The 15,619-nt window shown below is 52.2% G+C and overlaps 1 protein-coding gene across 1 annotated transcript; it reads left to right on the top strand.

The window, feature by feature from the left end:
* The first annotated feature begins 24 nt into the window (after positions 1-24).
* RXFP4 (relaxin family peptide/INSL5 receptor 4) lies at positions 25-15,212 on the top strand. The gene is given in 8 exon segments (XM_057315106.1): positions 25-267; positions 11,029-12,876; positions 12,879-12,942; positions 12,944-13,032; positions 13,035-13,127; positions 13,130-13,183; positions 13,186-13,407; positions 13,410-15,212. Coding segments are annotated over 7 exon segments (825 nt in total). The 5' UTR covers positions 25-267; positions 11,029-12,761; the 3' UTR covers positions 13,598-15,212.
* The last annotated feature ends 407 nt before the right edge of the window (positions 15,213-15,619 follow it).

Below are 15,619 nucleotides of genomic sequence, written 5' to 3'. Positions count from 1 at the left end.
CCTACTAAACAATACGCGTGAGTCAGGGAATTAAACAGGTTTCTCCCCCGGTCCAGCTACGTCGTCTGGCCAGGGAGAGAGCCTTCCCGCCGCTGTGACCCGCTTCACATTTCTGTTACCTGTTTAGGGAAAGGCACATGGTGCTCCCAAAGGTCATGTGATGAATTTCTCTGGTTGTTGTACGTCTGCGTGCCAACCACTGCTTTCAGAGCAGGGCCTCCGGGGTGCACCGCGAGGGGGCGTCGGCGCCTGGGCGGGAGAGCGGAGGTGAGGGGCGGGCTCGCACGGCCGCCGGGGTTGGGGGCTCGGGGTGGGTGGTGGACGGCGGAGGTGAGGGGCAGGCCGTGGACTGCAGAGGTGAGTGGCGGGCCGAGGCGCACGGCCCCCGTGGGGGCTCGGGGCGGGCCGTGGGCGGCAGAGGTGAGGGTCGGGCCGGGGCGCACGGCCGCCGGGGGGCCTCGGGGTGGGTGGTGGACGGCGGAGGTGAGGGGCGGGCCGAGGCGCACGGCCGCAGTGGGGGCCCGGGGCGGGCGGTGGACTGCAGAGGTGAGGGTCGGGCCGGGGCGCACGGCCGCCGGGGGGCCTCGGGGTGGGTGGTGGACGGCGGAGGTGAGGGGCGGGCCGTGGACTGCAGAGGTGAGTGGCGGGCCGAGGCGCACGGCCGCCAGGGAGCTCGGGGTGGGTGGTGGACGGCGGAGGTGAGGGGCGGGCCGTGGACTGCAGAGGTGAGTGGCGGGCCGAGGCGTACGGCCGCCGTGGGGGCTCGGGGCGGGCCGGGGCGCACGGCCGCCGGGGTCCTCGGGGTGGGTGGTGGACGGCGGAGGTGAGGGGCGGGCCGTGGACTGCAGAGGTGAGGGGCGGGCCGGGGCGCACGGCCGCCGGGGGGCCTCGGGGTGGGTGGTGGACGACGGAGGTGAGGGGCGGGCCCGGGCGCAAGGCCGCCGGGCGGGGGGCTCGGGGTGGGCCGTTGTCGGTGCCCACTGACAGTGTTGGAGGGTTTTGGAGCTGTAAGGAGACTCGGTTCAATGGATAGCGTGCAGTGCTATTTTTCAAATGAGTTTACAACCTGGTAGGATTAATAGAATGCAGATTAATTTGAAATCCAAATTCGTGTTTTCCCTTCATCATTTAATAAATGTCACTTCTGTACAAACAGCACCTTTATCATATAGGAAATTTTATATATACAATATTATGTTTTTTCATTCTTTTGTATTGATGTATTTGTTCTTTTGCTACGGCGTCGTTATTGAATAATTTTCTCTATATTTTAATACCTTTTAGGGCAAGCCGATTCCCACTGTCTTCTACATTTCCTTGCCTATTCTGACGGTGTATTTTTCCAAAGAATTTCAGGTTAAACAGCATTGTTTTCCTGTTGCCCCTTATCCCCAAATACAATATTGTTGGAAGTCTGAAAATACATTGTTTAGGGGGCACCTGGGTGGCTCCGTTGGTAGACCGTGACTTTTGATCTCAGCTCAGGTCTTGATCTCTGGGTGGCGACTTAAATCCCCAAGTTGGGCTCCTTGACGGTTGTGCAGCTTACTTAAAAAAAAAAGAAAAGAAAAAGAAATTACATTACTTTTTTCCTTCTTAAAAAAAACTGAGATGTGATTTATAAACCATATTACCTTTTTGAAAAGCGTCCTGGGGCACCTGGCTGGCTCAGCAGGTAGAACACGCAGCTCTTGATCTCAGGGTTGTTAGTTTGAGCCCCGTGTTGGGCATGGAGCCTACTTAAAAAATAAGTAAAAATAAAAGGGTACTTGAAGTGCTCTGTTCTCAAAGTAGTGCAGGTATCACAATTATATAATTCCACGTCATCTTCGTCACCCCGGAGAAACCCTACACCCATTATCAGACCCTCCCCGTTTTCCCCTGCTCACGGCAACCACTAATCTACTTTCTGTCTCTCTGGATTTGCCCATTATGGACATTTCACATTGCGAGTTTTTGTGTCTGACTTCTTTCACTTAGCGTCATGTTTTCAAGGTTCACGCATGTCGTAGGGCATGTCTGTGCTTCATTCCTTGTTATGGCCAAAGAATATTTCATTTTATGGCTAGACCACAATTTATTTATCTGTTCAGTTGTTTCTAGATATTCACCATTCCTTTCTTTTTTTTTTAAGATTTATTTACTAAATGAGAGAGAGTGGGGAGGAGAGGGAGAGGGGGAAAGGGAATCTCGGGCAGACTTCGTGCTGAGCGTGGAGCCCAACTTGGGGTGATGCAGGGCTCCATCCCACAACCCTGAGATCACGACCTGAGCCAAAACCAAGAATTGGACACTTAACCGTCTGAGCCACCCAGGCGCCTTGATAGTCACCATTTCTTTTTTCTTTTTTTTTTTACGATTTTATTTATTTATTGGACAGAGAGAGAGACAGCCAGCGAGAGAGGGAACAAGCAGGGGGAGTGAGAGAGGAAGAAGCAGGCTCATAGCGGAGGAGCCTGATGTGGGGCTCGATCCCTCAACGCCGGGATCACGCCCTGAGCCGAAGGCAGACGCTTAACCGCTGTGCCACCCAGGCGCCCCGATAGTCACCATTTCTATCTTTCCTTTGGAAAAATGCCTTTAGATCCTTTACCCTTTTAAAAATGGGGTTGTCTTTTTATTGTTGAGTTGTAATAATTTGTTGTTTGTTACGAATCCAAGTACTTCAGACACATGATTTGTAAGCGTTTTCTCCTGCTCTGTGAGTTGTCTTTTCACTTTCTTGCTAGTGTCCTTTGAAACATAAACATTTTTTAATTTTGATGAAGCATTTTATTTTTAAACTTGGGAGCATTGACAAGTTCACTGTGATGACTGTCCCGCCCAGGAGTGCGGCGTGACCTTCCATTTGGCTCTTGCGGTAGGCTCCAGGAAATCTTTTATTGTTTTTCATCTAGGCTTTTGTTTCTTTGCAAGTATATTCATAGGTATTTTAAATTTTTGACTGCTATTTTGAAAAGACATTTAATTGTATTTAAGCAAATTGTTTTTGTTATAAAAGAAAGTTACTGGGTTTTATATAATCAACCATCTTGCTACACCCTGAATAGTCCTAATAATGTTGTAGCCAGATCCCTTGGATTGATAAAATGGTGTCGTGCTGCCTGTGTTCAAATCACAAAATCACTGTTGACTTACTTGGGTGAACTCGGGCTGAATTCTGGGCCTCAGTTTCCTTATCTTTTGTTTTGTTTTAAGATTTTATTTTTGGGGTGGCTGGGTGGCTCAGTTGGTGAAGCGTCTGCCTTTGGCTTGGGTCATCATCTTGGGGCCCTGGGATCGAGCCCCTCATCAGGCTCCCTGCTCAGCAGGGAGTCTGCTTCTCCCTCTGCCCCTCCTCCTTGCTCATTCTCTCTCCCTTGTTCAAATAAATAAATAAAATCTTTTAAAAAAACAAAAAACCTCTGGGGCGCCTGGGTGGCACAGTGGTTAAGCGTCTGCCTTCGGCTCAGGGCGTGATCCCGGCGTTACAGGATCGAGCCCCACATCAGGCTCTTCCGCTACGAGCCTGCTTCTTCCTCTCCCACTCCCCCTGCTTGTGTTCCCTCTCTCGCTGGCTGTCTCTATCTCTGTCGAATAAATAAATAAAATATTTAAAAAAAAAAAAAAAAAAAAAACCTCTATACCCAATGTGGGACTCGACTCACATGCCTAAGATCAAGAGTCACATGCTCCCGTGACTGAGCCAGCCAGGCACCCCTTCACTTTCCTTATCTTTAAAAGGAGGGCAATAATAGTGCTTGCCTCACAGAGTTGTGAGGGCAGAATGAATCAATGTAAAAGGTTCTTCAAACACTAAAGGAATAATAAGTATTTCTAATATTTTATAGATACATAATTTCTAGGGGTGCCTGGGTGGCTCAGTCGGTTAAGCCTCTTTTTTTTCTTTTTTTTTTTTTAAGATTTTATTTATTTGACAGAGAGAGACAACACAAGCAGGGAGAGTCGGAGAGGAAGAAGCAGGCTTCCCGCTGACCAGGGAGCTCGATGCGGTGGCTCGATCCCAGGACCCTGGGATCATGACCTGAGCCAAAGGCAGACGCTTGATGACTGAGCCACCCAGGCACTCCAAGCCTCTGACTCTTGAATTCGGCTCAGGTCATGATCTTGGGTCCAGGGATCGTGTCCTGAGGGATTGAGCCCTGTGTCGACTCCCTCTTCAGCAGGGAGTCGGCTTGGGATTCTCCCTTTCCCTCTGCTCCTGCCCCCCACCCTGCCCCCTGCTCGTGTGTTCTCTAGCTCCCTCTCTAAATGGATGAATAAAATCTTTAAAGAAAAAAAGACTGTTACTTTGTTATATTGCTGATTGAAAAAGTCTCTGAAGTGAGAGGTTAGTCTGAGGTCATTTTTCCTTCTGTTTGGTGCACAGTCAAAAAATTGGCGTGTCGATCCCGGTGACTGCATCTCCGAGGGCTCATCGGGTGTTATTAGGCCATCTACTACCACCTCTCAGGCAGCGACAGCCGGGGGAGGATATGAAGCTCAGGACCTGTGAGCATCCCCTCCTGCCTGTGACACCCGTCACTGGCTCCGTGTTTCGGTGGCACTTCTATGAACAGTTCAGTGTGCTCTTGTCCGGGGGTGCTGCCCCACACCCACCTGCAGGGTACCTCCCTGGAATCCGTGCACATCAGTCCGAACGTGGAAAATGCCGGAACTGGGTCTTGCTGTTTGGGCCCTGTCCTCCCCCACAGCAGTGGGACTTGTGATGGGACAGAGAAAAGACTGACAGCAGGCTTCCCCAAGGTCTCCGGTGTGCTCACCCCCACCCTTTGGGGTGCCACCTTCTACCTCAAGCAGTTATTGAATAATTTTCCCAAGCAAAGGGATTTCCTATGAGGAATTCTTCTGTCACTTCTAAAAATAGCTTTATAATTTCTGTTACCTTACAAGGGAAATCCGTCAAGAAAGAGAAGAATGGGGAAAAAAGAGGTGGCATATATAGCCCCAGCTCTAGCCTCTGTGGGGCCTGCCTGTATTTGTGCTGTGTCCTCCTAGCCTGGAGGTTTCCCAGTGTAGCTTAAACTCCTGTGGGGTCCCCCTCCCTCCCGCTTCCTTGAGTCAGCCTCCGCGAGCCTCCGCTGGGGCAGCACCGCACAAGCCCGGAGAAAAATCACGGACCCTCTGTGGGGCTGCGGTGGGCTAGCCACTGCGGCCCAGAAGTCAGCCCCGACCAGGCACAGCTAGGAGACAGGGTCAAGCTCTGGAGGTCCCGTCAGCAAAATGGGAGAATAATAAAGCATGTGATTATTCTTCAGCGCCTTAGGAAAAGCACAGTCCCAAAAGAAATCAACATTTTGTTCCAGGCATAGCGGAAAAAAGTGCAGTTATGTAATCCCGTCAGGGAAAACTATTTCTGTAGTCTGAAACTACTTGAGGCCAGGTCGAGGAAAATTATTCCTTTTCTTGTCAAATTTTAGGCCCTAGTGAATTCTTTGCCATACTAGATTTTTGTGACTAAAGCTAATGCACTGATTGGCCATGGCTAGGCTCTTGACCATTGAGTGTGGGCTTCTGGGAGCCAGAAGAGGTGGGGAAACCCTTAACATCTTAGCTGCTCAAAAACACTTCTCAGTGCAACACTCCCCCACCAAATCATGACTTTTCAGAGGGTTATGATGAGTGGGCTTGGAGGTGATACGTTAAATATAACAGTTCTCAAATGCAGTTTCTCATGAGAGCTGTGAGGAGAAGAGCAGGGGGGTGGGCAAAATTCAGGCATGTGTTCCTGCCAGGCAGCAAATTCCTGCAGGACTAAATGTCCTAGAGCAATCGCACCTGTCAGGAAAAGGCTCTGGCTTTAACACCACCACGTCAAAATCACCATCTGGCAACTGTGACAGAAGTGATTGATTCAGACAAGAATCATCAATGGATGCTGAAGATACTGGGTCAAGGTTAGAGGAGTAACAGGATATTTACATAGTCTCAGAGCAGCTGCTCACAAGATATTTATTAGTTACAAAAGGGAGAATGGTACCTTCACAGTGGAGAAACCTTCCAGATGCCACCTTAACTCAATGATGGAAGCTAACGTCACCGGTAATAGATGTCACGCACCTCCTGATATGATACTCTGAAATGAACACAGTGCCACAGATGTTATAACTCAAGCCTAATCATAAGGAAATAGACAAATTCAAGTTGAGGGTGTTATATAAAATAACTGACCTTTGGGGCGCCCGGGTGACTCAGTCATTTGAGCGTCCCACTCTTGTTTCTGGCTCAGGTCATGATCTCCAGCTCATGGGATTGAACCCCGCATCGGACTCCACACTCAGCAGGGAATCTGCTTTGGATTCTCTCTCTCCCTCTGCCCCTCCCCCTCCTGGAATAAATAAATAAATCTTTTTTAAAAATAACTAACCTTTACTCTTTAAAAATATGTAACATTTCAAAATGTCATGAAAGACAAAAAACTGTTCAGCCTCAAGGAGACTTTGAAGGGATGCTGACTGAATGTCACACATCTGAGATTTCTTTTGCTACAAAAGATTACGAGACATTTGGCAACATCCAAAGGAGGTTTCTAGATTAGATAATATTGTAGCATTGTTAATTTGTTGATTTTGATCATTGTACTGTGGTTATGTAAGAATATTCTTTAAAAAAAAATTCTAGTTTTGGGGCTCCTGGGTGGCTCAGTCAGTTAAGCATCTTTCTTCAGCTCAGATCATGATCCCAGGGTCCTGGGATGGAGCCCTGCATTGGACTCCCTGCTGCTTGTGTTCCCTCTCTCGCTGTTTCTATCAAATAAATAAATAAATAAAATCTTTAAAGGAAGAAAGAAAGAAAACCTGGCCCATGTTAGTGGAGGAGGCCCTTTGCGAACTGTGGGAGAAGGAGGAGGACGCGCTGGCTGTGTTTCTTGGCTGCCCCATGCGTCTCCAGGAAGGACAGTCCCATATTTCGTGTCTCGGTGGCCACGGCTGATTAAACCAACAGTACATTCTTGACTCTTCCCCGAGGATCTTCAGAAGCAGAGAACTATGGCTGTCACCTGTGCTGGGGTGTCAGGCTCTGCCCGGGGAAGAGCAGGCAGTGGAGCTGGGCTGCGAGGAGGAGAACGCAGCAGCCGTGCTGACAGAAGCAGCAACAGGAGCTCCGAGAAAAGCGAAAAGGATAAAACCTGCTTCCTAAGCGCCATACCGTCCTCCCATTATCTCACCTGAGTCCACTCAGATCTGCCGAAACTAAACTGCACCACGGGCCCTGCTCTCAGGCCACACTCCTGCGCGCTGCAGAGGAGGAAGGCAAGCAGAGGTGGGGACAGCTGGGAAAGGATCAGAGCTTTTCCAGGGTGCTGGCATGACCAGCATCATCCTTTCCTTCAATGCCTGTCTCATCCCTGGAAGCAACTCGAGGCGATTCCTGTTCCTTGCAGTGGAAGGGTCTGTGGGAAACCCGAGAGGAAGGGCCGATGGAGCAAGATCTGAGAGGAGGGCTTAACACAGGTGGACAGATCGATCTTGGGCTGAGAGAGGAATACTTCTTCCCGAGAATAATAAATGAACAATCAATCTCACAAGCTTCACAAGGACAAGGCCAATTTGATTATTCTGTAGCCATGGTAGCAAGTAGCCATCAGGACCAGTTGTAAACCTATTGCATCTGTCCACAGCCCCTCTGCGTGAACACCAGGCGGGGTCACCTCTCGCTGCTCAGAATCAGACGGCCTCCCGCCCCGGGCCTCGGAGTGCCAGCCAGTCAACCACAGGCTCACCAGAGTGGCCACCGTCTGCCCGTGGTGTCCCCCTGCTCACACCTGTGAAGAGCCACCAGTCCCTGAGCTCCAGCTCCCCCCGAACTCTGTAGGGGGCTTAGGTCCTTTGCTCAGAGGAAGCTGCCCGTGCAGTGTCCCTCCCTTACCATAGAGAGCGGTACACTCAGCAAACATTCCAGTTCCTTCTGCCCTAAAAATACTGTTCCCCAAGCTTGCCTCCCCTTCTGGCTGGAATGAGGATGCTTCGCATTATAAGTCACAGAAGACCTAATTCGCAGTGGCTTCAACAGTCCTACGAGCCAGTCCAGACAGCGTGCCCCGAGGCTCCCCGCCGGCCCCACGGTATTCCGCACACTGGCCTCCGGCACCCTGGAGAGAAGTCTGCGCACACCAATGGGCGCAGGTTTCTGCATTCAGGTCCAACGGGAGAAAGAAGTCTCTGTCCCTCGCGGAGGCACAATCCTGCACCACTGCCGTCTGATTGGACCCCCTGTGGGTAGCGGCCGTGGGGTGAGGTCAGGTCTGCTCAGCGCAGGCCTGGCTCCGGAGTTACTGTCGAGCGGGACGCTGATGCCACGCCTGGTCACGCCTGGCCTAGAGCCCCGGGGGGGGGGGGGACGACAGGACACGACATCCTCGGGACTCTGTAGGGAGCGGGAGGGGCGCCCGGTGGCTCAGTCCGTGAAGCATCTGCCTTCAGCTCAGGTCATGATCCTGGTGTCCTGGGATGGAACCCCAGTGTTGGGCTCCTTGCTGAGCAGGGAGCCTGCTTCTCCCTCTGCCTGCAGCTCCCCCTGCTTGTGCGCGCTCTCTCTCTCTTTGACAAATAAATGAAAAAAATATTTTTATAAATAAATAAATAAAGTTTTCTTATTTTTGAATTTTGAGAGCTCTTTTTATTCGAGATACATCCTTTATCAGATTTATGGTTTGCAAATGTTTTCTCTCAGTCTGTGGCTTGGCTTTTCATTCTCTTCAGTGTTTCTCAAACAGCAGAAGTTCTTGATTTTGATGAAGTCCAATTTATCAGTTTTTGCTTTTATAGATTATTGTTTTGATGTGTCTAAGAAATCTTTGCCTAACCCAAGGCCACACATTTTCTCCTTCATTTTCTTCTAGAAGTTTTGGCGTTTTAGGTTGTACATTTGGATCTATGATCCATTCTGAGTTTAATTTTTGTGCGTGGTGTGAGGTAGGGATTGAAGGTCTCTCGTACACACTCTTTTTTTCATGTGGATATTCTACTGTTACTGAACCATTTGTTGAAAAGACTACGCATTCTTCCATGACTTTTCTTTGCACCTCTGTCAAAAAGCAGCTGACTGTAAGGGTGCCTGGGTGGCTCAGTCAGTTGGGAGTCTGACTTTGGCTCAGGTCAGGATCTTCATGTCCTGGGATCTAGCCTCAGGTCAGGCTCCCCACTCAGCGGGGAGTCTGCTTGTTCCTGTCCCTCCCCCATACCCCTCACCCCTCCCCATGCTCTCTCTGTCTCACTCTCAAATAAATAAAATCTTTAAAAAAAATCTGACTGTAAATGTGTGGGTCCATTTCAGGACTCTCAATTCTGTTCCATTAATTATGTCTGTCCTTTCACTAATACCGCACTGTCTTGACTACTGCTGTTTTATAGAAGTCTTGAAATCAGGTAATTTGAATAGACCAACTTCACCTTTTTTCAAAATTGTTTTGATGATTCTACAAAATTGTTTGGCAATTTGTGTTTCCATATAAACTCCAGAATCTGCTTGTTAATTTCTATTTTTAAAAAGTCCTGCTAGAGTTTTGATTAGGATTGCATTGAATCTGCAGACCAATAATAAAGAGAACTGATACCTTTTTGAGTCTTCCAGTGCATGAACTCAATACACCTCTCCATTTCTTTAGGTCTTTTTTCATTCTTTTCTCTTTTTTAAAAAAAGATTTTTATTTATTGGGGCACCTGGGTGGCTCAGTCAGTTGGGCGTCTGCCTTCGGCTCAGGTTGTGATCCCGGGGTCCTGGGATGGAGTCCCACATTGGGCTCCCTGCTCGGCAGGGAGACTGCTTCTCCCTGGGCCCCTCCCCCAGCTCATGCTCTCTCTCTAATCAATAAATAGAAATCTTTAAAAATAAGACCTGGAGCACCTGGGGGCACCTGTCTCCACCACAAGTGCAAACCCAAAGCTTCCTTCTCTTTCTGCTCTCGGGGGCTAGGTGGGTCCCTCCTGCCTCCCCAGTTCCTCTTTGCCAAGGTGTGGGAGTGCAGGTGCAGGGAAGCAGGGCTGGAGCAACATGTGAGCTAAAGAGGGGTGGCTACTCAGGAGACCGAGGGGAAGGCCCAGTCATTGGAAGTCCTTTTCATGGAAGGCAGACTCCATAATCTACCATACAGATCCTGCTCTAATTGAGATAGAAAACGGGGCTGGTAAAGTTCCAGTCCCTCCTCTCTTCTAGTGGTTGCGAATGAAGACAATCTAGAGAGGCGTCCTCACTGTCCGTCTGTCCACATCCTGGCGCTCTTGCCCTTGGCAGCCTGGGAATTTCCCGAGGGCAGGGACCAGTGCTTGGGGCCCTTCGGAAGGGGGAAAGAAATGCCTAAAGGGGGGGCGCCTGGGTGGCTCAGTCGTTGTGCGTCTGCCTTCGGCTCAGGGCATGATCCTGCATCGGGCTCCTCTGCTGGGAGCCTGCTTCTTCCTCTCCCACTTCCCCTGCTTGTGTTCCCTCTCTTGCTGGCTGTCTCTCTCTCTGTCAAATAAAATAAATAATAAAATCTTTTTAAAAAATGCCTAAAGGGTTTTGTGATGTCGTGGAGAGAGACAGATTTGAGGAGTCAAGAGACTTTTATCTCGGATCTTGACTCTGCCACCATTTCTCTAGTGGCCTTGGCCAAGTCACTTTCTCTCCTTATAAAAAGAGAAGTTGAACTAGATGATATTAGAGATCCCAGCCATCTCAAAATGTGTATTATACTTTATGAGGAGGAGACCATATATTTGTTTTTGTCTCCTCAGCATCTAGGACAGTGCCTGACACGTAATAAGAATTCAAGAAATGTTGTGGTTAGTGAATGAATAAATGAATGAACGAATGAACGAACACATGAACTAACAAAATAGTAGAAAAAGAAAAGGATCCAAAGTGGAGTTCTTAGACAAGCCAGCTGGTGGCATCACCTCTCTACTAACCACGGGGGTACTGCTAGTTTTAGACCAAGGAAAGGATTCAATTAGAAATAAATCCAGGTGACAAGAGCCAAAGATCAGAGGACCTATGTTTCAAATAGACAGCAGGACGCTGGAATCCTGACCCATCTTCTGTATTCAACAGACATCTTCACTGCCAGACTGGCAAGGTGGTGCTGGATGGCTAGAAGAGGACGCATGGCCCCAACAGACGGACAGACTGACATGGAGCACACAGGAGCAGTCCCTGAGGCCAGGAGGTAGCCTGGGGGGCTCCCTGCACTGGGACGGGGCATCCCCCTTCTGCCACCCACTTCACACCCGTCCCTTGCTGGAAGACCCAAACATCCTGGCACCCAGTCTGGGTCTCTCCTATCGGGGTCATCAAACCCACAGCTGGTAGGTTGTCCTGAAGGGTCCCTGCCCCCCCCCCCCAGTACTCCGAGGGAGTTGAAGATCAAGCTAGTTAGCGGGCGGACGGCAGGAAGGTGTTGAATATTTTGGAATCCTTGAAAAAGCCCCTCTCTCTTATCTACTCACCTCCCACCTCCTCTGTTTCCCCATCCCAGCACATTCTGCAAAGGGTAGGGATACGGGCATGAAAGGGGGAGACCCAGGGAGGCGCTTTTTCCGGCTGGGACTGAGATCACGGGGAGACAGGATGAGGCGTGGTGAGGGTGCATCTCAGCACCCATACCTCTGACATGAGCTTGGGAACTAGAGGAGAGGGTGAGGGTGCTGCTGGCCTCTGGCTCCACGGGCTAGAGCAGGAGAGGGTGAGACGGCAGGGGGGCCACAGAGGCTGGTAGGACTACGTCGTACTCAGGAGCAGAGCCGAGGGCAGGCCACTCAGGTCCCCACAGGCTGTGCTCCCAGAGGGGAGAACAGGAAGCTGTGACTTCCTCTGCCCTTTCCCTCCCAGCCGTTAGTCCCAAGGTCGCTTGCAGTGAGTTCTGACCTGTGTTTTAGTTGGCACTCTTCCACGGACAGGCATGGTGACAATAGATAGCTGTGCGATGCCTGGCTCCAGTCCACGGTGAACACCCCAAACTTTAAATAATAATCATTTATGCAAATAGCAACATACAAAATGCTTTTTTCCTATGTTTTATTTATTTTTTTAAAGATTTTATTTATTTATTTGAGAGAGAACATGATGAGCGAGTCAAGGGGAACGGCAGAGGGAGAAGCAGACTCCCCACTGAGCAGGGAGCCCGAGGTGGGGCTCGATCCCAGGACTCCGGGATCATGACCTGAGCCAAAGGCAGATGCTTAATGACTGAGCCCCCCAGGCGCCCCTCACATGTTTTATCTCATTTAATCACACCAGTCCTGTGGAGCAGAGACTTTTGTCTGAAATTTTTAACAAGAAAACCAAGGCTCGGAGGAGTAATTTACCAAAGCCACACATTTAGTGAGGAGCAGACCTGGGACTTCAGAACCTCTGCTCTCTCGGACACCCATGTGGACTCCATACCTCCGTGTCCCCCCCACCCTGCCCCCAGGCCCCAAGGGGGCACTTTCTGCAGGGAAGGGGGCCTCTGTACACGGTCAGGAAGAGGGGGCTCCAGTTTGGTTCCCATCATCCCTCAGATGGACGGGGTAACTCTGGCCTTCTCCCTGCGTGGAGGCTTGGGGCTGCCCCCTTGTCCCCTCCTGCTCTACCTGGCAGAGCCCTTCCTGCGCAGAGGTGCACACAGGCCCACGCAGCTGTCACCCCAGCCCCGCGGAAGCACCAGGGCACCAGCTCTCACGCCTGGCAGTGTCCATGCCCCGCTGCCCACGGTCTGGGGCAACGCCTCGGAGGCAGTGTGCTGAGTGCCAGTGACAGCCGCGCCCGTCCAGTTCCTAGCCCTGAGGGTCGTGGCGCCCTGGCCAATGGGCTGGAAAACCCGGCCGTGTCCTGGCTGCTGGGCAGTTGTGCTCCGGGAGCTCCTGGCTCCGGCAGACAGGGGCCTGGCCCTCACTCTCCCCTTCTGGGCAGCTGGGTCCACAGGGATGTCCGCTGGCCCCTCGGAGGTGCCCTCCCCCAGATGGTCCTGAGAGCCGCGGTCCTCCCGTCACCGCAGCATCTTCCTCACTCCCACTAAGTGTTGCCGGACACTGGTGGTGGCCGTGGCTGCGGGACCAGACACCCACCTCTCCTGGGCCTGCAGGCCACCCCGGCAATGTGGGCAGTGGCTGTGTTTGGGGCCCAGGGTGAGGTGTGGGGCCTGCGTCTGTGTCTTCTGCGCTTCCCCAGCAGGTCCCAGCTGAGAGGTTGGTGCTGGCCTTCGTGCTGCCGCTGGGCACCATCACCAGCACCTGCTGCTGGCCTTGGTGCTGCGTCTGTACCCCGGAGGCCTCTTCCTTCCTCTGCGGCCCCCCAGCCATGTGGTCACTGGCTGCAACATCCTGGTGACGTCTGGCCGGATGCCCTGGGGTAGCGTCTTCTCCACCATGCTTAGCTTCGTCTCCCCTGTCACCCGGGCACAGCAACAGCTGCCTGAGCCCTGGCCGTCCTGTCTCCTAAGGCAGGAGCCCGATGAGCCCTGGCAGACACCTTCAGGGATCTGTGAGCGAGACTGCGGCCCCGGGACCAGGGCTGGGTGGCATCCATGTCCCTGAAGGACGGAGGCAGGCGGCGGGTGGAGCGCGCACCCCCCGCTCCAGCAGAGGGGCCTTCCGACCGCGGTCACCGACTTGGACAGACGGACACCTGGGTGAAGGGCTGAACACCCCACTCTTTCTGGGCGCCGCCGGGGCCGGGGCTGTGGCGTCCTCTGGGAGTCTGGTCTTCCATCCCCTGCCATGTGGCCGCCTGTGGTTGGCGGGTCACGTGGGAGCTGAGTGTGACAGAGCTGAGTGGCGGAAAGGGTGGCAACAGCAAAAAGGAGGAGGACTGGAGAATAAGCCTCTGGATCATCATAATCGACTTGACCTCCTGTCGCGTTTCCACCTCCGGTTCAGTGTGGACAAAAGGATTCTTTGCCCCATTTCGCCTCCTGTGAGAATTTCCCAGGGGTTCTAGACTAACGGATTGGAGGTCACTGCCTATTTCCCTCTGTCTGTCCTCCCCTACACCCTACCCGCACCTTACACAGTGTTCCTTGTTCTCTGGTGCCAGAGCCAAATACCCACCCCCCACTGCCATCTCCGCCTTACGGCGTCTCAGTGGTGCCCACAGAACCCGGCTGCCTGCAGGCCTCAGCTGCGAAGGCTGCAGCCCCCTGCAGGGAGAGGCCCCCTGTGAAGTGCTGCTGGACCCCTGGCACCAGCCCCACACATAAAACCCCATCTTTAACCAGGATTTGCAGGGAGAAGTGAAGAAAAGCCAAGGATGTGGGTGGGGCGTAGGGAGGTGAGAGGTGGGAAGGGGTGGGGAGAGGAGGGGCCGCAGGTGTGTCCGGAGAAGTGGGAACCAGAGTGGGAGACTGGTGTGTCCCTCCCTGTCCCATGAGCAGCACAGCAGCTCAACAGCACCTGATCCGCATCCTGGCTCCAGCACGAACCAGCGGGGGGACCTCGGTAGTTACTTTGCTTCTCTGTCCTGGTTTTCTCATCTGTAAAATGGGGTGTTGAGGATTCCACGGTGCCTGAAGTAGTGTGTTGGCTGTTGTTCTTAACACTTCATGGAGAATGGAATCCGAGAGAAGAGGATGAAAAGAAAGAGAAGGAAAAGGGGGCAGCTGGGAGATGGGGACCGGGAGCCAAAGAGGTCTCATCTGGGACATGTTTACATACTCCGGGGTGAAATGGAAGTCGTAGAACTGAGTCAAGAACTGAGTGAGGAATTGGCCCCTCAAGTCTCTTCTGAACAGTGTTCTCCAGGGCAGGGGGTCTGCCTTTGATTTCCATATCCACGGAGACCCAGCGGTGATAATGGAGAGCAATCAGAAGGGACCTTCTGGGGGCCAGCCCCTGGATAGGAGTGGGGTGGGAGAAGCTAAACAGGGTGGAGCTCCCACTTCTGTGGCCGCCATCACCGCCACCAGGCTGACCACCCTGGCGTCTCAAGGGACCAGAGCAATGGCTGGGAGCACGCCCTCGGCCCCCTCTGCTCTAGCTCCATCCGGGTGCTGAGCAGGAGAGACTCCCAACAGCCGCCCAATTCACAACACATTAAGCAACGTTAAGATCTAATTCGCTTCTTGATGTTTAATTTCCTGTCTTTCATGTTTAAACTGGTTTCAAAACTCCAGGTCTGTTCCCAGTCAATTCAAGATGGAAAATCCTCCCCATCTAAGTACTCCTCTCTTACCACCCCCTTCAGCTCCTCCGAGGGCTCCCTTGGGGGCATCTCTGCTCATGGGGCCTGGAGGTAAATAAATATTGACGAGTTTCAACAGGTCCAAGTCCTAGGTGAGTGGCTGTGTGCACACCTACCACCGAGAGGAGAGGGGCGGTGGAGGCCTGGGCAGGTGGCTGGGCACTCCTTGCAGAGGAAGGCAGGCACTGTGGTGAAGCTGGGCCCTGGCTCCTGCAGCAAGCGGCCAGAGAGCTTCGAAACCACAGTGGGAAGGATCTAGGCTAAGACTGGGTTTCTGAGGGGCTTAGTGAGGGCACCGTGGACAGAATGGGGAAAACTGCAAGAGACTCCTCTCCAGAAAGAGCCACGTCAGAGAAAGGTGGACATCATGTCTCAGGGTCAAGGAGTGGCAGAGGGACCATGCTGCTGGGGCTACACCAGTGCTGTCCCCATGAGCCGTGGGCTTCTCCACACCCACCCTGGCCTCTGTGTCTCCAGGCTCCCGCTT

The sequence above is a fragment of the Ursus arctos genome, unplaced genomic scaffold (assembly GCF_023065955.2).
Source record: "Ursus arctos isolate Adak ecotype North America unplaced genomic scaffold, UrsArc2.0 scaffold_2, whole genome shotgun sequence".
NCBI classification, from domain to species: Eukaryota; Metazoa; Chordata; class Mammalia; order Carnivora; family Ursidae; genus Ursus; species Ursus arctos.
The sequence above is the reverse complement of the archived record's forward strand: the minus strand, read 5'-3'. Positions and strand labels throughout refer to the sequence as shown.